The 22,657-nt window shown below is 55.4% G+C and overlaps 1 protein-coding gene across 1 annotated transcript in view; it reads right to left on the minus strand.

Moving 5' to 3' along the window:
- Positions 1–21,913, minus strand: part of LOC118006674 (macrophage colony-stimulating factor 1 receptor-like) — a 30,268-nt gene extending 8,355 nt beyond the window's left edge. Inside the window, exons 1-10 of the mRNA XM_034999411.1 lie at positions 21,718–21,913; positions 17,228–17,485; positions 16,501–16,785; positions 14,657–14,793; positions 13,837–13,996; positions 10,141–10,327; positions 7,419–7,534; positions 7,100–7,220; positions 6,822–7,009; positions 4,988–5,103 (exon numbers count right to left, since the gene is read on the minus strand). Coding sequence (XP_034855302.1) covers positions 4,988–5,103; positions 6,822–7,009; positions 7,100–7,220; positions 7,419–7,534; positions 10,141–10,327; positions 13,837–13,996; positions 14,657–14,793; positions 16,501–16,785; positions 17,228–17,485; positions 21,718–21,766 — 1,617 coding nt within the window. The 5' untranslated portion in view covers positions 21,767–21,913. The remainder of the gene's footprint in view (positions 1–4,987; positions 5,104–6,821; positions 7,010–7,099; positions 7,221–7,418; positions 7,535–10,140; positions 10,328–13,836; positions 13,997–14,656; positions 14,794–16,500; positions 16,786–17,227; positions 17,486–21,717) is intronic.
- Between the last annotated feature and the right edge of the window lie 744 nt (positions 21,914–22,657).

Consider the following 22,657-nt stretch of genomic DNA (forward strand, 5'->3'; position numbering starts at 1 on the left):
CAAGGCCTGTCCTTGCCTGGCTTGGCCCACCATATGACCTTCCCTTCCACAAGTCTTGGTTTCCCCACTTGTGTATTGAAAGACAGGGGACAGGGTCACCTCTGAGAGCCCTGACAGCCCTGATAACTTGGTAATTCCTGAGCCAGGAGGGAGGGAGGGACCTTGAGGCCTATCCATCCGTCCATCCTCCCATCCAAATACTGTCTGGTTTTATTTTTAATTGCGGTAAGATACATGACAACCGAAAATTTACCATCTCAACCATTTTTTAGTATATCATTCAGAAGTATTCATTCACACTGTCGTGCAACCAGTCTCCAGAATGCTTTTTGTCTTGCAAAACTGACACTCCGTACTCATTAAGCGACTCCCCATTCCTACCTCCCCTGAGCCCCTGGCCACTTATCTCTCCAATCTGACGACTCTAGGTACCTCACTTAATTGGAATCATGCAGTATTTGTCCTTTTGTGACTGGTTTATTTCACTCAGCCTGATGTCTTCAAGGTCCATCTGTGTGTCAGAATTTCTTTCCTTTTTAAGGCTGAATAATATTTCCAGACAAATATTTCACCGAATCCCTATTTGTGCCAGACACCATTGATTCAGAACTGAAGAAGATAAAGGCCCTGCCCCCAGGCAAGGGGCTAAGACAGGCATTCAACTCAAATACATACTTATGTCGGACATCTTCCTATAGTACCGTGAAAAAAACAAAGCAGGGTGATAGGCTAGAGAGCGCCGGGTACAACGGAAGGTAAGTCAGGGAAGGCCCTTGAGGAGGTGAGGGGCAGCCGGCCAGATGACTGTCAGAGGAAGCTCTTTGCAGGCTCAGTGAAGAGCAGATGCAGAGGCCTCGGGTGGGCCAAGTCCTGGCAGGTCTGAGGGACCGGAAGTTTCCCCAGGGGCTTGAAGGAGGTGGGGATGTTCCAGAGACAGGAAGGTCTTGAGCGCTGGGATAGGTGAGTGGATTCCCTCCTACCTGCACTGAGAAGCCCTTGAGGGGGTGACGCAGGTGAGGGATACAGCTGAATTTATGTTGTCAAAGGAGAGGGAGAGGGCAGAACCAGACGTAGGGAGGAAAGCAGATGCGTGGCTCTTTCCTGCCCAGGGCGACGGCTGCTTGGGGGCATCATGCCAGGGGGTGCCCATGAGAAGCACTGATGGAAGACAGACTTTAGGGGGAAAGTGGAAGCTGGGCCTGGGTGGTGGAGGACACTGAGGCCTTGGGTCAGCAGTCTTGCTCTTTCCGGTCAGCCTGATGGGACAGGGACCAGCTGGGCTGTGCTTAGCAGCTGGGCTCCTTCTCTGGGCACCCAGCCTGGGGGAGCTAACAGGTATGAGAGTGGGTGTGGGGGAGGGAGGCGGCCTGTGGCTCTAAGTTGCATCAGATTAAGAGAAAAGACTCCAGAGAGCTGTAGGGAAGAACTTTCCAGATGGTAGTTTGGGAGAGGAGATTGTGGGTAGACATAAGGAAGAACTTCCGGGTTCTGATTCAGGAGGGAGGCTGCAGATAAACTTAAGAACATACGAGCTGTGGCTTGGGAGGAAGAGTCTGAAGCGGGATCAAAGGAGGAAGCTCCTGAGTCATGCAGGATTCAAGCCCCGCGTGTGGGTGCCTTCCCAACCCTAAACATGGAGAGAAAGCCAGGAGGGGGTTCCTTGACCTCCCCCAGCCATTTCCATCTCCAGGGGTTTCTGTGGCCAAAGCTGTTTTTTTCTCCTCACCACTTCTTCTTCTGGCCCCTGCAGCTGGGCCTGAGTCAGCCCCCTCCCCAGTGCTGCCCGGCCCCCAGCCAGACAGGGGATACTGGGGAAAGGGAGGGGGGTGGTCAAAGGAAGAAGAGGTCATCTGGCTGGATCTCAGGTCTCTGAATCCCAGACTCTACCTGGAGGAAGACACAGCTCTCCCCTGCCTCCCCCTGCGCCTCCAGCATCCCTGCCCCATCCTGGAAGGCAGCCAGCAGCTCTGCTTCTGTACCACCTTGGCTACCCAGGGCTTCTACCTGGAGGGGTTTCCTCTGAAGGAGAGCCCTTACAGGGAAGTTGGGACGGGCCACCCTCGGCCAGGTTTCCTAACGGTAGCAGTTGTCCCGATAGGAAGGAGTGCTCCCTGAGCAGGGCACCGGGCGGCACGCTCAGCATGAGTCATCTCACTCCTTACAACAGGCCCAGGCCCAGGCTCACCCCAACTTCCCCTTGGCGACTGAGATGGGCAGGGAGACATCCCAGTCCTGTGACCCTCCCCATCTAGGCCTGATGGTTCTAGGCTTCTGGATGTTCTCTGTCTTAGGAAGGTAGCGACCTCAACACTTCCCACTGGAAACCTTGGGGACCCTCCCGCCTGGCCCCAGTCGGCCTCCAGGTCCCAGAGCTCAGTTCTGACTCCAGAATCCCAGCCTTCGTGCCTCCCTACCTCATCCTTTCCTCCTTGTGTCCTTCCTCCTTCCAGCCTGCTGACTCCTGCCCTTTTCTCCTCCCCCCTTTGGCCCCCCTTGTGGTCTCTCTGGGGGCCAGGAAGGTGATGACTCAGCCCTGAGGCAGAACCAACCCTTCCCCCCAGCCAGAGCCACCCCTCACCGCAGGCCCAGGCAGTGAGGCCGGGCCAGGCAGAGTCCCCAGTGCAGAGGCAAAGCTCAGAACCCCATGGGGCAAAGCAGAGGGGAATTGGACGGAGGGCCTAGAGGCAAGGGCATGACCATCTTGACCTCTCAAGGTCTTGTCCCACGGGATGCCCTCCTTTTCTTGGCCTCGGATGGGTTCAGGGGGCAGTTACATTTCCTGGATGGGAAATGAGGTGGCTGGGACCACATGTTCCAAAAATGGTCCCATGGAGAGAAGGTAAGGTGTCCCCAAACCAAAACTGGCCAAGGGGGCTGGGCATCTAAAGGTAGAAGGGGCTGGAGAGGGAACTGGGCCTTCTCTGGAATCTCTGCAGAGCCTCTGGGCTGAGGAGGCAGCTCTGTGGGGCACTGACTGGGAGGCAATTTTCAGCTCTGTAAAAGGAAGAAGCTTGCAATAGTCAGAGCTGCTCAGAGAAGGAACTCACAAGAATGAGTTAAGGCCTGTCCATAGAGGTGGGTGAGCAAGGCCCGACAACCACTGTGGGTATGTAGTCAAGGAGATGCCCAACTTCAGACACTCCTACAATCCCAAGATGCATGAGCTAACTCAGGTTCCCCAGTCAGCTTCTTCCTAGAGCAAAGGCGTGCAGGGTCCATCCTGAGCGCTGTCTGTGCCCAGCACCCTGCTAAATCCCCTCCATGCGGTCTGTCATTGAATCCTCATGACAGCCTGGTGGGGTGGCCACCATTATTAAACCCATTTCACAGATGGAGAAACAGAGACAGAGACAGCCCCAACTTCCCCAGAGTTACAATAGCTGGAGACTGGCAGAGGCAGGAGCCTCATCTGTCCAACTCCCAACCCCTGGCTCTTAAACCAGACTATCCATAGGCTTGTGGAATGTCAGAGGAGGAAGACTGTGACCAGTCCCATGGTACAGGTGGGGAAACTGAGGATCAGAGTGGGCAGTGAGTCAGCCAAGGTCACAGGGCAAAACAGTTTTGGAGCTGGACCCAGATCCCTGAAGTCTTGACCCAGGACCTTCGTTTCTTGGAGGCTGCATTCAGAGCTGCCTCTTCTGGGTGCTGGTGTGAGCATGAGAGCTGCCCCCATGGGCCCCCACATCCCATCCACACTAAGTCCTCTTCTGATACTAAAACCCCTAAGGCAGGGGTGCAGAAGAGAAGATGCAGAGGAGACCCACAAGGTGGGCTATTCACCCCTAAATCACATTGCTCCCTTGTTTGAACCTCCTGATGGCTCTGAGCCTACAGGATGGGGCCCAACTCCTTGGACCCCCAATCTGCCTCCTCTTCCAAACATCAGTATTTCTGGAACTTGCCTTGGTCTCCCCCCATCCCGCCCTCCCCTTTGTTCACATTACCCTCTCCCCCAGAGATACCATTTCCCTGAGTCTTGTCTCCCTTTGCTGCACCCCCCATTCTCTAAGATCTGTCCCCTCCATGCCTACCACCTTCTCCAAGCAGGCTCCCTTCCCCGCCAGGGACAATGGACTCCATCTTTTGTGTAGGAAGGCAGCTAGGCAGGTGGCAGAGGCCTGAGGCTGTCACGTGGGAGGCACCTGGGATCCTTGGGCAGGTTCTTCACCCTTGCCAGCCCTCAGTTTCCTTACTGTAAAATACTGACTGCTTCAGTCCCTGCTTCCAGGTTGTCATGAGGGTAAGATCGGATGACTCAGTGTTTCACATAATGGCTAAAAACATGGCTTCTTAAAACCCAGCCTCTGCCACTGACCAGCTGTAGGCAAGGGCAGCTGCCTCCGCCTCTCAGAATCTCAGCCTCCAGCTCTGTAAAATGGGGTTAGCGATGCTATCCACATACTGTGATCGTTGCGGGCATTCAACGAGAGGATGTGAGTAACAGGCTTCAGGAAAATGCCTCTTAAGTTGCTAAAGCTGACTGAGAACTCAATGGCAGCTTCAGTGAATAATAACTAATGAAGAGGATGATGATGGTCAAGCCTTCCTCCTCCACTAGACCGCCCACCGCCTGACCTGAGACACAGGCCTGGCCCCGTGATGCCCTCTCTGTGTGCTTGCATCCCCCTCCCCGCGCGGGGACAGGACCCCATGTTCCCGCTCTCCGGAAGACCCCACCCCTCTCCCCACTGCATCTTTTGCTCTGTAATCCGCACCCTCACTTTTATGCAACCATCGCTGCTCTAGACAGTGAGCCCCACAAGGGGGAGAGCCTCAGATCCTCCGAGTTCTGGCTCACTCGGCGCCCAGCCGCTCACGTTGGCATACAGTTGGTGCCCACTAAAGAGCTGTTGGCTGAATGGCTGACAGAACGAGTGGGTTCTCGGGGGCTACAGGGTGGATCCTCGCAACCGGGTGGCCCCGTGCCAGGGTCGGGCTGGTTCAGGTGCCTGGACGCCCCCACCCCCGCCCTACCCAGGCTCACCTGCTTGTACTTGTAGAAAAGCAGCATGAGCAATAGCAGCAACAAGGCCATGATGGACATGCAGGTGACCAACACGGGCGTGAAGAGCGGCTCGTCGGGGAGCTGCGTGTGGGCTCCTGCAAGGGTGGGGGGCAGAGGAGTGAGCCTGCAGCGGGGCCTCCAAGCCCTCCTGCCACCACTGAGATCAGGCCACTGCATTGTCTGGAACACAGTAGGTGCTCAATAAATGCCCGTTGACTGAACCAAGAGTCTTCACCTGGAAGCCCCCAGAGCCTCAGAGTCTTCCTATAGACCCTCCCCCAGCCAGGAGCCGGGACGACAGCCCCTCCGGGTCTGCTCATGCGCAGCCCAAGCCCCGCCCACAGTCACAACCTCTGCCGCTGGGGAGCCCCTCAGGTCGCGCAGTACCCCCTCCTGCCAATGCGAGGCGCTCTGCGGCAGAGGCTTGTGCCAGTGCCCAGCTGTGGCTTGTGCTCACACATACACACAGATGCACACACCACACACACAAACAGATGCACACCACACACACACCCCAGTGATGGGCATTCACCCCCTACACCTTCAGGCAGCTCAGACAGAAAGACCCAGAAGTTAGGCTGAAATCTGCCCTCCCAGCGTTTCCCCCCTGCTCCCCCGAGCGCCCCTTGGAACCACACAGGCCTTCGGAGGGTCGGAAAGCTTGACCAATGGCCCCTGGGTCTCCTCCTCCAGATCAATATCCTTACTTCTTTCAATATGTTTGAAGGACACAGTGTCCATCATCTTGCCCAGATCAACAGTGTGGGTCTGAGGCCAAATCTCACCTCTGCCACTTAGGAGGCGTGTGACATCGAATGTGTGACTTCTCCCTAAACCTCCGGTCCATCGTCTCCCAAGTGGGAAGGAAAATAGTGCTAGCCTCCTAGGGCCGTGTGAGCTCACTGAGCTAACAACTGTAAGGTGCTCAGCACAGCACCTGGCACAGAGTAAGCTCTCAGTGAAACATCCGTTTGGCATGTTTAATATCGGACCCCCGGCCCCGAGACAGGCTGCCACAGGTGGCTCGTGTGGGGTCTGGCCCTGGTCTCAGCTGCTCCGAGGCCCCTGTGGGGCCGCCTCGGAGCCAGGCAGAGGCTCCCACTCGGTGCTGCCTGCCCAGAGAGTCTGGTCAGGGCCTGGCACACAGTGGTGCTGAGTCCCGGTTGCTGGAAGGTGCTGTGGGTCCCCGCAGCTGTGGGCCTCTCTCACTCAGGCAGCTGGAGTCTTTGTGCCACACAGGGAAGGCACGCCTTCCTCTGAACGGACGCAGCCCAAGTCAGTGCCCGGGGCTGGCCATCAGCCCCGCCTGGGGACAGTGGCCCCGAATGGATAGGACCATGTCTCTGGAGGGAAGAGAGTCCGAGAGGAATGGAGGAGGCTGTTGGGGCTGACCCGGGGGGACGGTTGGCCTGTCTCTTCCCCCAGGCTCCAAGCTCCATGGACGCAGTGCTCCCCTGCACTGAGTGAGCGCCCGGCACGCAGCTCATGCCAAATACATACTTGTGCGTTCACGGGGGAGTTCGAATGCCGGAGTAAGAGCAGAGGGGCCAGATGAAGCCACGCTTCAGGCTGCTTTCTCCCTCTGCTCCTCTCCTCCCTGCTTCTAGTCCCATGGGTCCTAGACTCCTCTGCCTGGCCTCTTCAGGAGACCTTCGGTCGGGAGGCGGCTGCAGCTGGACCCAGAGAGGTGGAACTCGGTATGGCTGGGATCTGCTCCACTCTGGCACTTAGGCCCTGGCTGCCAGGCTCCCTGGGGCGGGGGCAGTTTCCTGGGCCCACCTCCCAACCTGGCCCGGGAGGGGTGAAGGCTCACCTATAGAGATGGGCCTGAAGGCCTGGGAGCTGTTCCCCACGCTGTTGAGGGCCCGGCACTCGTAAGTCCGGTTGTGTTCCAACGTCCCCATGGCCCGCAGGCTATGGACGATCACCTTGTGGAAGGGCTCCCGGCTCAGCACCTCCAAGTGTGCGTCCTCTGGGACCAGCTCTTGGGCCTCATCACACCTGGAAGAGCAGAGTGTGGCTTAGAGCTTCAGGACGCCCCGCCGTTCGGCCCCTCAGCCTGGGGTGGAGAGGACGAGTAGAGCCACCTACCTATCCGTGTGGCTCCTGCACTCCAGCCATGTCACATTGGGCTGGGGGTACCCGGAGGCCTCACAGAGCAGGGCGTCAGAGCCATTGATGACGGCCCACGTGACCCTTACCTCTGGGGGGTCTGAGGAGTAAAAGAGGGGTGGAAGAAGGAGGGATCAGCCCCAGAGGCCCCAAGTCCCTGTCTGCCCACCCTGCACTGAGCTGCTTTCCCTCCATTGCCCATCCGCCAGCCTCAGGGACATACAGGCAGCCCCAGGCACCTTAGTCCCCAGTACTCCCCCCACCAACCCCCTGCGCGCCCACCTGCCCCATCACTCACAGCGCAGCGTGAGCTCAAAGGTCAGAGAATGCTCGCTTCCAGTGTTTCTGGCCAGGAAGGAGTAGCGACCGGCCTCCAAGGGCTTCAGGCGAGGCAGGGAGAGGATAGACGTGTACCTGCACAAGAGGGGCAAGTCGTCTGGCATGAACCCAGTCCTCGTACGGCCCCGCAAGACAGTGGGCTCAGACAACCTTTGAAAGGGCTTTGTTTTATTTTTGGTAAAGTGTCCAGGACGCAAAGGCCTTGGCTGAGCCAGGGACCCAGGCTGAGTGCCATTAAGACATGGGAAACCACCAACCCAATTTCCTTAATTGCTTCTCTCATTTTTTAAGATTCTATTTATTCATTTGTCAGAGAGAGAGCGAGCACAAGCAGGGGGAGCGGCAGGCAGAGGGAGAAGCAGACTCCCCACTTAGCCAGGAGCCTGATGCAGGGCTCGATCCCAGGATCTTAAGTTCATGACCTGAGCCGAAGGCAGACATTTAACCGACTGAGCCACCCCAGCGTCCCTTCTCCTCTCATTTGTAAAGTGGTTTTGTTCCGAGGTTTAATAGAAATGATGTCTGTGAAGTGCTGACACTGGGAGGCACATCACAAGCTCCCACTGTATGTACCTACTTTCACCATCGTCACTGGGCTAAGCAGTCCCTGCTCAAAACACCAGCCCCCAGGTTAGCTGCGGTTCCTAAAGCACCAACCCTGCCAGGAGGGACTGTGAGAGGGATGAGAGGCAAGAAGTAGCCATGGGGCTACAGAAACCAGGGTTCAAGTTCTCGTGCTGTCTGTCTTAGCTGTGTGATCTTAGACAAGTACTTAACTTCTCTGATCTTTGCTTCCTTTTCTATGAGGGTAACACCAATGGTATTAATTCACAGGCTTGGCCTTAAGATTAAAGGGGCATACATTCAGGGTGATTGACACAGAGCCCGACTCATTGTAGCTACTCAGTTTAACGGTGACCTCTGTTACAGAAAAGACCCGGAGACAGATGCGGACAACATAAATTATCCTCAGCTGATTCCAGGTAATTTTTCATTTTTTTTCTTTTCTTAAGCTCTATTTTAGCATTTGTCCATAATGGACATGTATGGTTTAGGTAATAAATAAGTTTTTTTAAAAATAGATTATAGCATATAATTATAAATTATACCAAACTAATACCCATGGTATTCAAAGGGCAATCTCATTCAGCTGGACCTTTGGCATACAGAACCCCTCTACACATCTACCTCTTAAGTGGAAAGAATTTAACTTTTTTGCATGACTCAATGCCACCATTATGAACACACCCATCACATGAGCTAAATTTGGTGGCTGTTTGGTGCCCGGGCTTATCTGCCCTGTGCCCAATGGCCCCACACTACTGTGTTTTGGGGGATTTCCATGATTTCTTTCTGCAATGTCCCTGTTGCATATGGACCCCTGAAACCTGTCCATGGACCAACCCCCCTCCCAGGGGTCTATAGACTCCAGATTCAGAACTTCTGCTTTAGACAAGGGGAAGCTAGAAATCCTGACCAGAATAGATGAGAAGGGAACTGGGAGGAGAAAAATGAGGACAAGGAAACATTTTTGTCCTGTTGAACATTTTGTTCTGTTTTGATTCTGACAATTGGCAAGCTGGAGGCCAGGCATTCATGAGGTCTGGGCTTCAGGAGCTAGGAAGAGAACCCCAGAGAGTTCTGGACTTGGAAGATGGCTAAGGGATTACCTAGCAAATATCTAGCAAATCCCCAAATAATGGCAAACACATCTCCTCTCCTGAGTCAGTGATGATGAAAATACTGGCTGGGAGACTGTGTTAAGAAGGACTCGCAGGCTGCATTCGGACCCTGCAGGAAAGAGCTCAACAGGGATTAGCGATGTCTGTCAAGAGTGTGGGAGGGGGACGGGTTGCACGCACAGCACAAGCTTGCTGTCCTTGAGTGCTGTGCTCTCGTTCAAACACAAGTGGGTAAAGAAGCTATTGTTTTAGCACATGGTATCGGTGTTCCTTCTGTGGAGGAGACTCTCTTATGTAGTAGACTACCAAAGTGAGGCCACTTTGGAGGGGCAAGTAACACTCTGAGGACGTAAGGAGACAGGAAATAAACTTCTAACATGCTGTGCCTGTGAGATAAGCCAGATTCTGGAAGTGGAGAGAAGGGAGGAACGAGGAGATAGAGTCGGATGGCACTTTATGAAAAGCATTTTGAGTCTGTGGAGAAGAATGAGTGAGAAATTCTCAGGGGTGGGTGACCACAGGCCCCTAAAGAACTTTTGATGTATCTGTGATCGTGTGATGTTAATTCTCTCTATCCCCCAAACCCGGGTATGTGGCAGATTCCCTGTGCCATCAGTATTAGGAGTGTATCTAGGAGTAGAAATCATGGAGCATGTCTTCTACATTTGGATTGGCCATGAAAGAAGAGATTGAATGGGGTTAAGGGCTCTTGAGTGAGCATGAGAATGCACGTCCCAAGAAATGGTAGAACTCTTGAGGAGGGCGTTGGATTTCCCATGGATGTGGGACAGAGGGGCAAGCCAATTTTGTCGACGTCTCAAACACGGATGACTGATATTGAGGTTCTATCGTCAGGGAAATTGAGACCCAGAAAGGGGAAGGGATTTACTCCAGGTCACCAGCAAGGTTGAGACATGACCCAGTCAGTGTCCTGCCTCCTGGCTGAAGCATTTCCCTTCTGGCTATGGGGCTCTCCAGATGGGAGCTGATAGGCTGTACCTGTATGTGTCCTTCATCATGACAAAATTGAGCTTGGGCTGGTGGTCAGAGAAAGGTCCCAGGTAGGTCCAGTTAAAACCTTGCAGGCCCGGGTAGGCCTCCACCTTGACTTGGAGATTGACCTTCTCACCCACGGTCACCTCCTGGAGGAGGTTCTGTTCAGAGGTCAAGTTCAAGTAGGCACTCTCTGGAAAGCAGAACACATACAGATCGGGCATTAGTGGAAAGACGTCTCCGTTTGTTTGCTCATTTGGTGATCTACCCATTGATTCAGGCATTCAGCTGGAGCCTTCCTGAGTGCCTACTGTGTAAAGCCCCCACCCCTAACCGAGACTCACCCTCAGACACCTCTCTTCCCACCACTGCCCCACAGAATCCCAAACTCTTCTCTTTGCTGAGTCCCTAGGAGAACCTGGACAAATTCCTCTCCTCCTTGGTACCTCTATCCTTATTTATATAACAAAGAGATTGAATATATTTGTGTTGTTATAATTTTTTGAAACTTTTTCAGTGGCAAAAAATTAAAGTCTGCTGGTTTTTTTCTGGACCTCCTTACCCATTTCCCCTTCTCCTGCTAACAGTTCAGGCAGTGAAGCTCCCACATCCAGCTCTAAGGGGAGCATGTGAGCCAGGCCAGCCAGCCAAAGTACTATGTCCCCTTTGGACCAGTGAGTGGTTTGGGGTAGGCACATGAGCCCATGGGTCCTATGACACTTATTTCCATGATTTTTGCTGGAGCTCTGGGAAAGGAGAAGCCCCAAATCCACTGGGGTTGTCAAGCCTGATGCTGCAAGGGTCCACAAGAAAAATGTGGAGCTGAGATGTAGAGGTGAGAAGCAACAGGTTCTTGTCCACATCAACTGAACACCTAGATCCAATTTACCCGAAGCTCATATCCATGAGCTTTTTAGCTATAAGGCCGATAAAAATCCTCTTGTGATTAGGCCAGCTCTAGTTGATTTCTGTACCTATGCCTGAAAAAGTCCTGACTAGTTTCTTCGAATTAAATCTTGCATGAATTAAAATCAGTTGATCTGGTTGAATCTCCGGCAAAGGAGCTATGGTAGGAATTCCCATTCACTCAGCCTCTCCATACCTCTCATGGAAGCCCCTGAAATGCTTTCTTAAGTCCCCAAGACTTTGCAAAAAGCCCTGGATTATATGATCTCTAAGGGTTCCTCTCCTTACTCAATTCTATGAAATCTAAAATTTATTCTTCTACCCTGTGATATACCTGCTCCAAAGCTTATGGGTCCCTATTGTCTCCACCATACAGAGCGGCATTCAAGGCTCAATCAAGTCTCCTCCTTATGCCCATCTAGCCAGCCCCCTCTTCCTACACACACACACACACACACACACACACACACACACACACTACTCTACCCATCTGGGTCTCCTAACATCCCCTGAACACACCAACACACCACAGTCATTCCTACATTGGAGGTTTTGTTCAAGGCCTTTCCTCCACCAGGAGCCATGTGTCCTCTTCCTCTTTTCTATTTAAATCCTTCTCATCCTTCAAGGTTCATCCCTATCAGGGGGTATCCACCCACAGGCCAGGCCACAGGGAGCTCTCCCTCCCTGGACTCCTGCGGCCCTTATAGTCTACACATTCATTAGGCACCACATCCATACTACTTCCTGCATCTGCTTCTCCCTTTGGGTAACCATCCTCTCTGTCCAACCAATCTGTGAGCTTTTAGGGCAAGGCTTTTGTCCTCTTCTCTCTCTTGCCCTCAGCCATCTATCTGTCTATCCATCCTCCATCCATTCTCCCACCACCTCCACCACCACCCTAATCAAGCCATCGTCACCTCTAGCTTGGACAATCGCTGTAGCCTCCTACCTTGTCCCCCTGCTTCTACCCTCCACACAGCACCAGAAAGCCATGTTAAATCTTATTACATGCCAGTCAGATGGTGTCACACTCCTTTACTCAGACTCTCCAATGGCACCCCATCTCTCTCAAGGGGAAAAGACCCAAGTCCTTACATTGGCTTCCAGGGCCCTGGGGAATCTGCCACCTCTCCTGCTCACCTCTCTGACCTCCCCTTGTACCACTCTTCCTCCGGAGCCCCCCCCCCAGCCCCCCAGTCATGCTGGCTGACTTGTTCCTTGCACGTGGCGAGCACAGTCCCGCTCGCCCTCTGCCTGGAGCTCTGTGCTGCCGTGCATCTGCGTGGCTTACCCCTTCGCCAGCTCCAAGCCATGGCTCACACGGCAGCTGACCAGTGAGACCTTCCTTGAGGACACCCTATCTTAAATGGCAAACCCTATAGAACTGATTTGGTTTCCAGAATTTATGTCGCTCGTTGCTTGTCTTTCCCCAGCGGGAGCGCCAGCTTCCCGTGCGCAGGGGCCTCCGTGTTTGCAGCTGCGTCCTCGGCCTCCAGAGCAGTGTCTGACCAGGGGCGCGCACGGACGCACACACCGAGCGACTGCCAGACCCGTGCACTAGGAACCCACCACTGGGGACAACTTGATGTGCTCCTCTCCTCCTTCACCCCGCACAGCTCCCGGCGCAGGACGGGCCCCCCCACCCCGCGGAGCTCACGGTGACCGCGAGCCTCGAGCAGTGTGGCTGCTCTCCGGGGGGTGAGGCGCACGCGTGCTCTCCCCGGCGCCCCTCTGCCTCCCCTAACATTGAGCACACGAGGCGTGGCCAGACCGAAATCACTCAGCCTGTCTTGACCGTGAGAAATTCCCACTTAGCCTGTCCAGCCTCGGATCTCCCATCCAATGCACAGGGCATCGGACTGGCCTTTCAGACGACGTCTCCTGTGCACACTCAGGCAGCCAGAGTGGGTGGGTAGGTGGGTAGGTAGGTCGATGATAGATTCACTGCACTCTCACAACAATCCCACGAGACAGCGACTGCCAGTATTGTCGGTATCCCCGTCTTGCAGTTAAGTAACGTGCCAGTCACTGGCGGAGCCAGGTTGGGGTGCGATGCTGCCACCACGGTGTACCCCTCCACGCACTCTGATCCCGTCACTCTCTCTTAAACTCTCAGTGACTTCCCAACAGGATAGGCTGCAAGCCACCCGCCTGTTTTACCGTCTGGATGCTGCCTCCATCCCTGCTTCTCTCTGGCCCCTTGTCGCACCACTCACATCCCCGCCGTTGCCAGCTTCTCTCCACGTCTCAGACGCTCTCTGCTCTCTTTCCCTTTGGGCCATCCACAAGCTGTGCTATTGCCCTTCCTTTCCCATCCTTCTGCCGCGCTAACCTACCTCCATTCTTTGGGGCTTAGCTTAGGCCACTTTGTCCAAGCCAGGGTTAGGGGGCCCCCCTTGGTGTTCCCAGGACACCCCGTGCCTCCTGCATGATCTCCCTGGGTGAGCGTTGTCTGCTCTTGCGTCCGTGTGGCATGGGTGTTGCAGGCATGGGGGGATGAATGAAGGCGTGAACAGCAGTCTAATAGGGAGCTCCTGGACGCCAGTCACAAAACAAAATGCAGTAATGCACTGTAGGAGCTCCAGGAAGGGAGTGAAGGATTCTGGGGAAGGATCTGGGAGGGGTCCCAGCGGTGGGGCTCCCTCGCCAGGCCCAGGATAAGGGGAGGCTCGTGCAGGTGTTCTTAACAGTGTCTCCTCATTGTCCGCCATCAGCTCCCTCCTTCCCAATCCTCTCACACACTCGCTTGCCCCGGGATCCCTGGCAACCCTCCCCTGTCGCCCTGACGCTCACCTACCACCCGGAAGACCATGGAGGTGGAGTTGATGCCTCGGACATTGGTGGCCACGCAGGAGTAGTTGCCGGCATCTTGGAAGCTTACGTGATCGAGCTCGAGGGCCAGGACTTTTTGGTACTGGTTGCCTTGGAAGTCGGATTGCTGAGGGATTGTGAGCTGTAGCCAGAAGGAATGAAAATGGGAGACCAATGTTGTTTAGGGATGAGAAAACTCTGGGTTCAAATCGTCAGCCTTTAAAGATTACTATCTGCCTTTCCTTGGGCAAGGGACTGAACTCAGTGTCCTCATCTGTAAAATGGGACTAACACCAGCCCACGCTCCTAGGGTTGTAGCGAAGAACAGTAAGCTATTGCATGTAAATGGGGGTAGGGTTGTGGCCAGCACATAGTAGGGCACAGTGGTGCAGGAAGGAGCTCTTAGAAGCAGCCCAATGCCATTCCCTTTGGGGGATACTCCCCCTGCTTCCCTCTTTCCTAGTCTTTCTGAAATGGCTTTTATATTGTTGAGCTTCGAGGTGGCCAAGGAACCCCTTGCTAAGTCAGAAGTGAACTGACCTCTGGCTCTTATCTACAGGCTGGGACAAAGGTCATGGGTCAAGGGGGTAGAGTACCACCTCTCTCCCCCCCACAAGAATCAGTGACATGAGCCCAAGTCCTGGTTCTGAATCAGCTATTGACGGGCAGTGAGATCTTAGGAACTGGGCCGTGCCCTCAGTCCAGAGAGCCAGCTGGTAGTGGGGCTGGGGCTCCATCCTGCGGGGCCTGGTGTTCTGGGAGGTTGGGCACCCTTCACCTTGCTGTCTCCCCATGGACTGACCTTGGTGTCTCCGTGTTGGAGGAAGACGTCAAAGTTAACGTCAACGTTCCTGGCTGAGCACACGATCTTGGCAGTCTCTCCCTGAATCCGTACCAGCTCTGGAGGCTCCAGCATCAAGGTCGGGGGCCCTGGGATGACTGAGGCCAGGGGAAGCGACCCATGAACACTCAGGCCTGAGCTGTCACTCGGCTCCCTGCCACAGGCCAGAAACTGGCTGGGGCCCCCACCACGCTCCCTTCGCAAATCCTGGGAGGCAGCCTGGAGGCCTCAGACAGCACGTCGTGTCTTTGAAACAGACTCTGAGAAGTCCACTCCCCTTCGTCACCACACCTCTCCCCAGTCTCAACCTGTTCTCTGCTCTGGGCGCCTGCAACAGCCGCCTGGAAGGCCCCCACTTCCCCTCTGGCCCCTGCACGAGGCAGACTCCTCGCAGCAGCCCGAGGGAGCTCTTGAGAACGTGGATTGGATCACGTGCGCTCCTGGGCCCGTATCCAGTGGCTTCCCATCACTCTTGGGATGCAAGCCCCGCCCGTTGCTGACCACCGGAGCACCTGCCGCCTCGTGCTCACGCCCCCTCTGCAGCCGCACCGGCCTTCCCGCCACACAGACTGCACACGGGCCCCCCCCGCCCGGAGTGCTTTTCCTTCCACACCGTGAGCTGGCGGCCGCTTTCATCCTCCGGATCTTTCGCTCCGAGAAGCCTACTGTGACCAGTCAGCTGAATGAGTCTCCCCCAGCCCACACACATCCAGCTTTCTCCGGTGCGGGTTCTTGTGGATCACAGTCGGCGTGTTATTTGCTCTCTGTTCTGTCTCCCCCTAGAAGATGGTGATATCCCCAGTGGCTAGTACGGTGCCTGACGCAGAGTGGGCGTTGAATTCAAGTTCATGGCTATTGCTGGTGTTGAAAGATGATCTAATCCAGTTTCTCAAGGCCCAGAGACACTAAGGGCCTCATCCAAGGTCACCGAGGGGATCCCGGCAGAACGAGGGCCCATGGCTCTGTCAGCTGGAGTGCGGGGGAAAGAGACCTAATGGCCCCCTCTGCCCACATGGTGGGGTCCTGTGACTTCCTGAACAGGTTTCATGGCTTCAGAGCCCAGGGCATTGTTGCCAGCCATGTGGCTGTGACCCTGGCCCTCGGTGCAGGGACCTGAGTCCTGTCTCAAGCCAGGTGTCAAGCCTGGGGTCCTGCGTATTCACACCAGGCCTTCCAGAAACCAGAATCTGGTACACTAGCCTAGCTGGAGCAAGGGGGAGAGGAGGGAGACCTCACCACCATTGTCACCCCCACGGTGAGAGCTGTCGCGTGCATCCACCCCCACCTTCCCATCACTTGGCTCACCGCCCCACCTGCTTGTGCCCAGCACCCAGCAGTGGGCCGGCACTGAGTGGAAATCCATGTGGGACAGCTTTGGGCCCTCATTCCATTCCTGGAACAGTCAGAGCCTGTATCCACCTCATGACTTCGTACCTGCTGTTTCCTCTGCGGAAGCAGAGCTTTCACGGCCACCTGCTTCCCATCATTCCCAGTTCAGCTCGACTAAAATGTCACTGTCTCAGAGAGCGCCCCCCCACCCTCTCCTATCCCCTTGTGGAATGATTTGCATAGTGTGTCTCATGAGCTGAGACGATCCTGGGCTGTCTCTCTGTGCCCCGCACACCTTGCTTGTTTTGCCCCCGCAGGCGCCCTGCGGATGACCATGGTGCAACTGGAAGGAAGAAGTGAAAGAGGAGGGACAGCCCGTTGCTCCCCATCAGGCCTGGGCCCTGCCGGGGCTCTCATGTCTGCCATCTCTCTGTCCCTGCCCTCCACCCTGGCCTGTCCCTCCCAGCCCCACGCACCTTTCTGCACTTTGAGCCAGATGCTCGTGGATGTTACCATCCTGTTGCCTACTCGAGCACCGCATTGGTAGCCGTGGCTCTCAGTGAACTGCGCCTTGTGGATGGTGAAGCCGTACCAGGGCGAGAAGGAATAGTTGGTCTGGCGCATGACGGGCCGGCCTCGCACCCGCATTAGCGAGACGCCTGCCTCCAACGCGGGGTCGGTGAGCAGGCAGGGCAGCAGTGCGTCTTGGCCCTCCATCACTGTCACTTCCTGGGCCAGCACCTTCCAAGGCCGAACAGGGTCTGGGGTAGAGGGGTGCGGGGTTACAACTGCCCTCCCTCCACCAGGCCAAGCGGTCCCTGGACACTGGTGACAGGGAGGCTCGGAGAAGCTGATCGTTTGCCCGAGGTCCACACCACGCCAGAGCAGCTCCACGGATGCTTCAGGGTGGGGGCGCTAGAGCCAGGGTTCAGCCCTCCGGCTTGGTGCTGTGTGACTTTGGGCAAATGACTCAACCTGTCTGAGCCTCTGGAAAACGGGCATAATCGTGGCACCTACGTCACAGGGTTACTGTGAGAACTACATTAAATCGGAGGCACTGTCGCTGGTCTTTGTCAAGGGCAGGCACTCAGTCAATGTGGAGCTGCTTTATTATGCTTGTTAATACTAGGGCCCAGCCCTCTTGCCCACTCCTGGCGGAGCCTGTTGGGCCAGGCCTCTTGGGAGTGCGCCCAGAGTCCTCACCTTTGACATAGAGGTGGATGGTGGCACTGCCCCCCAGGGGGCTTCCAGGCTCAGTGCAGCGATAGGTCCCGGTGTTTAGGAAGGTGGCGTTATTCGTGGTCAGGATGCTGCTGGGGGCATCAGTGTCCAGGTTCCAATGGGGGAAGATGGGGCCATCCCATTCCACACTGCCGTTGCCCACACATCGCAGGGTCACCGTTGTGCCTGGCTCCACGACGAGCTCAGGGCCTCTGGGTTCTATCACTGGGACTCCTTGAACTGGTGGGGGGGGGCGGTGAATAGCAGACAGACAGGAGTGAGCCCTGAGGAGACCCTCCCTGGTCTGATGATCCTAGCCTCTGAGATCCTCCTGGCAGGAGACCCGTGGTGCTGGGGTTCAGCTGTGACTGGGGATCACCTTGAGCAAGTCCTGGCCCTCTTTGCCATTTGCTCAGCCCCCCACCTCCAAGCTGCTCAGGGAGGGACTGATGTCCAGCAGCCCCGTCCTCTGAGAAGCGGGCACCGGGAGCTTTCTCAGCACCCAGTCAGCTGCTGTTCCACGGGTCTCCCCCAGCCTCCCGCCTCAGTCTTCTCAGCTGTGACTGCAACATTCTCCCCACGGGTGGACCCCTTCGGCCCCATGTACAAAATGGGCTGTATCCCTAGTGCCAAACCCAGGGCCTGGCTCGAAGCAGGGAGCTCAAACAAGCAAAGGAAAAAACAAAGGAGTGGAATGTTCGTGGCAAAGTCCTCCAATTTGATTTATATGAGGAAGAAGAGAAGGGTCGTAGGATCTTGGCCCAGCAGAGTTAGAAGGGTTCTGGGAGTCTTGTGTTGGGCCCACTCCCACCACTGGACATCTGCTCTGCAGCGCAGTGGGACGGTTCAGAGGCTCTGTGCCTCAGTTGCCCCCACCTATAAAATGGGGGCCATAATTGTACACATTTATCGGGATGCCAGGAGGTTTAAGTGCATGGAAAGCCTTTGGATGGGGCGCCTGGGTGGCTCAGTCGGTTAAGCGACTGCCTTCGGCTCAGGTCATGATCCTGGAGTCCCGGGATCGAGTCCCGCATCGGGCTCCCTGCTCGGCGGGGAGTCTGCTTCTCCCTCTGACCCTCCCCCCTCTCATGCTCTCTCTCTCTATCTCATTCTCTCTCTCAAATAAATAAATAAAATCTTAAAAAAAAAAAAAGAAAGCCTTTGGAACCTCATCTGTCACCAAATAAACACTCAGTAAGGGCCGGTCGGCCTTCTAGGCCAGCACACCACCACCTCTGTGTTTACTAGGAAGCCAATCTCTTTTAAGGAAAATTTTCTTGAAGGAGAAAAGAGAACTTGAAACCCGTATCAGGCCCTCCGGGAAGAAGGCCCAGCGCCTCTGCCGTGTCAGCACTTTTCCAGGCCTAAAATAGGGGCAAAGGAGGGAAGTGAGAACTGATTCAAGGCCTTGGAGGGGCGGCCAGGCGCCCCCCCGAGCCCGTGTGGGCGGAAGCACATTGCTGGTGTCCAGCCCGGCCCCCAGTTTCTGCTCGGCCTGCAGCCCTCCTCCCAGGGATGTTCTCACTTCTGTTTCCTGGCCCTCCTGGCTACCGCCCCCTCTCCAACGGAGGGACCCCCAGGAGAGGGAGTGCCACCTGCTGCACACTGGAACGTTCTGGGCTGCAGGGCCTAGCTCTGCCACTGACCAACGGGGTGCCCCTAATGAATCCGACCGCTCTACTCCAGTGACGGGCCTGGTCACTGCTGCCCCCAGGGCATCGGCTGAATTCAGGGTTCTCCACTGGCCTGCACAGAAGTGCCCGAAGTGGGTTTTTCCACCCCATCCCCCCCATAGACTCCAGAATTGGAAAGATCTTCTTTGTCGAATTATTTCAGGATGGCTTTGTTAGTGTTTTGATGTTAGACCCATCTCGAGGTGGTTGCCTCGCTGCCTGAGCTTCTGATGAGCATAAAGCGTTGAGGGAACTGGTGAATACCGCCAAGGCCAGCCCCTGAGGCTCGTATCCCTCCTGCGCCACATGACCACCAGGGAGAAGGGCAGCGTCCTTTCTGGCTGGCTGTCGGCAAATCCCAGCAGAGCTGGGGCTGACTTATTGCAGCTGCAGCCATGGGGGGGCCCCAGCTGGGGTTTGACCCCAGGGAAGAGCTTGGACTGTGGAGTCACACCCACACGGGCTGACACTTGGTTCTCCCTTTTACGCTGGGTAGCTTGCTTACCCTCTCTGACTCTCAGGCTACTCTTCCTTCCCCTGGGAATAGTCCCTTTCCACCTGGGAGGTCCTGGGAGGATTCAGTAAGGTGAGAGCGGCCCCAGGTTCGGTCCACTGCCCTTGCCCTGGGCTACTGCTTCAGTTGCGACATTTCTAACCCCCCCCTTCTGGTCCTGACACTCTGATATCTAAAGTTTTTAACTTTCGGTTTTTTGTTGTTTTTTTTTTTAAGTAGGCTCCACGCCCAGCGTGGAGCTCAGCATGGGGCTTGAACTCACGACCCTGAGATCAAGACCTGAGCTGAGATCAAGAATCAGATGCTTAACTGCCTGACCCACCCAGGCACCCCTAAAGTTTTTAACTTTTCAAGGTCACAGTCTGTGTACTGTCTGAGGTCTCGGATTCTGTGATTCTCGCTGTGTTCTGCTTTGCACCCACCCGGTCTCAGCAGCGCCTTCTCCTTCCCCTTCCCTGCCCTGGCCCTCTAGCCCTTGTCTCAGCCTCCTGGAAATGTGGTCAGAGAAATGTGTCCTGTTTTGTCGTGTCTTGTTGTCCCGGATATTCACGCAGGGCCAGGCTGACACCCTCAACTTCTGCCCCTAACTTCCCCCTGCTGGTTTGGCTGGCAGGAAGAGAAAGCCTGCTCAGGCCCGTCCTCCTTGGGGTGGGGGCTGGGGCTTGGCAGACACTGACCAAGGTCCCCTTCTGTGCCTGTCTCTCATCTCAGCTCCCAGGATGTGGCCCAACCTCCACTCCTCTCCCTCAATGTCCCCTCCATACTGCACACCAAGACCCGGGACATAGCCCCCTCCTCAGCCCAGGATCTTGGCCCATCTCTAGGGTATTCAGAGCCTGGCCCTTGACTCCCTCACGGCCGCCCCTGCACCCCCACTCTCTCACCACTGGTCTGTTGGGCTGAAACCTGAGGCTTCTAGCCTGCTGCCTCCTATCTTTTCTTTCTTCTGGGTCTAGATGCTGGACAATCCTCCCACCCCCCAACAGTGCCCCACAGGCAGGTGCTGGGCAGGAAAATAGGAGAAGGCAGTGAAATAAAACTCATGGGACTTTCTGGAGAGAGGGGAATAGTTTCTATCTTCGTTGGGATGGTGGGTACACAAGCATATGCATTTGTCAAACCTCATCAGACCGTATACTTAAGAATCTGTGCATTTTACTGTATGTAAATTACATCTCAGTAACAAAGAACAGACACTCAAGCCCAGAGAGATTGACTGGGCCACAAAAAGACCTTCGGCGGGCCATCTCCTCATCGGGGACCAGATGCACCTACTCCCCAGGGTCCTGCAGCCCCAGCACTATGGGGAGGCCAGAGCTGAGGCTGCCTTCCCACCCCACCCCACCCCATCCCCATCCTGGCCCAAGATCCCTCCAAATAAGCATGTGGTAAAATAAAACTGTAGCTACAAGCCAAGCAGCCAGCCCCTCACCCCCAGTGAGGCACCTTCCTGGATTGGAGCTACACCAGATCTGCTGCTACCAGAGTTGGAGGCGGAACGGGGTCTGCCACACAGCTCCCTGGGCTGAGGCCCGGCAGCCTGCGTCTGGGAGCACTCTGGCCAGGGAGACCAGCACTGTCCTCCCCGCAGGCCCTCCTCTAGTCCTCCTTTACTCTCCTCCCAAATTCACCTCACTTGAGCCCTGAGCCAGAGAGGCTACCCTCTCATCTCCCCTTCCAGCCCCTTACCCAAGCTTCCCAAGGAATGACTGCTGCCCCCTCAGGCCCCTCCAAGTTGGGTCTAGCCTGCTCTCTGCGGCTACAAGCAGAGAGCTGGCAGAGCCATCAGGAGCTCTCTAGGGCCTCCTAGAGAGCTGTAGGTCTGGACCAGCCGCATCAGCATCTCCTAGGAGCTTGTTAGAAATGCAGACTCTCACTTTGCCCCTGGGACCTACTGAGTCAGAATGAGCATTGTAACAAGATCCCCAGGGAACCCATCTGCAGAGCAGAGTTTGAAGAGCATGCTTTAGTGCAGCTCACCTCTGCCCCCAACACCTGCCATTGAATAGATGTGGCCACCGAAGCCCCGGGGCATCAGGGGCTTGTTCAGGACACATGGTGAGTCAACCTCTGAGCTGGAACAGATCTGCAGCTGTCCTGGCTACTTCCCCCCAACCCACACCCTCTTTTCCCTCCACTGCCTCTCCAAAGCAGACACCTGCAAACCTGCGGTCCAGAGCGGGGATACCCAGGGAGAAGCAGGGGCTTATGGGGTCCTTGCACAGGGGCCTTCTCTGTTGTCATTCATCCCCTCCAACCCGCAGAGTCCCCTGTTTTGCTCTTACCGTGCCAAGTTGTGGCCCCCAGCAGGACCAGCAGAGCCCCTGGGCCCATGGCCTCAGTGGGGAGGTGGCAGGTTGATGCAGGGCTGAGAGGTGGGCAAGGCACTGGGGTCTCAGCTCCTAGCTCTGCAGGGACCAGGACCGCTGGGCACACGTTCCTCTCTGCTGTACTGGCTGTTTCTCTTGTTTTCCTCTTCCTCCTCCTCCTTCTTGGGCTGATCCCCTTCTTCCCCTTTTAGCTAGGCAAGGCAACCACAGAGTTTGGAAATCTTGGGTCTTTAGAAGAAAACAAAGCCATGACCCCCAGGGGGAGAGGTTAGAGTCTGGGACAGGGCCAGCCTGAGCCTGGGGGAGCTGGTTAAGTTTAGGGCCCTTCTGAAGCCACCTCCAAAGGATCCTGGGAGAAGAGACATGCCCAAGGTCAGGCAGTCAGTCAGTAGCACAAATGGGGGACTCTCCAGGGTGACCAGACAGCTCTGGCTCAGCCAAAAGGAAAGTTAGTTTGGTCTGGGAGAGCCTGATGATGGAAGCAAGACGCTTCTATTTCCAGGACACTCTGCAGTGAAGCCCTTTACATTCACTGCTTCTTCCAGTTCCTGTAGAACCTTTCTGTAATGGGTACTACTGCCATTCCCATTTCGCAAATGGAAAAACTGAGGCTCAGAGAGATCAAACACCTTAAACTTACCCATAGTTAAAGGGCTACCGAATGGCAGACGTGGGGTTTGGATCTAGACAGCTTGGTTGTAGAACTCTTTTTACATCACTTAATTAAGTTATTTGCTTGTTTGTTTTTACAAAGAGTCTAATTGTGCTGCTATATTTCTTCAGAAAATTAGAATTCCTCTGCCCCTTCCTTTCTTGGAGTCAATTGCTTTTACCCCTTTTAACGGATTCCCTTAGTATTTTCCTATTTCTCAACGACATGGTTGTAAAGTTACGT

This window comes from Mirounga leonina, unplaced genomic scaffold (genome assembly GCF_011800145.1).
Source record: "Mirounga leonina isolate KUSES-001 unplaced genomic scaffold, KU_Mleo_1.0 Mir_98, whole genome shotgun sequence".
NCBI classification, from domain to species: domain Eukaryota; kingdom Metazoa; phylum Chordata; class Mammalia; order Carnivora; family Phocidae; genus Mirounga; species Mirounga leonina.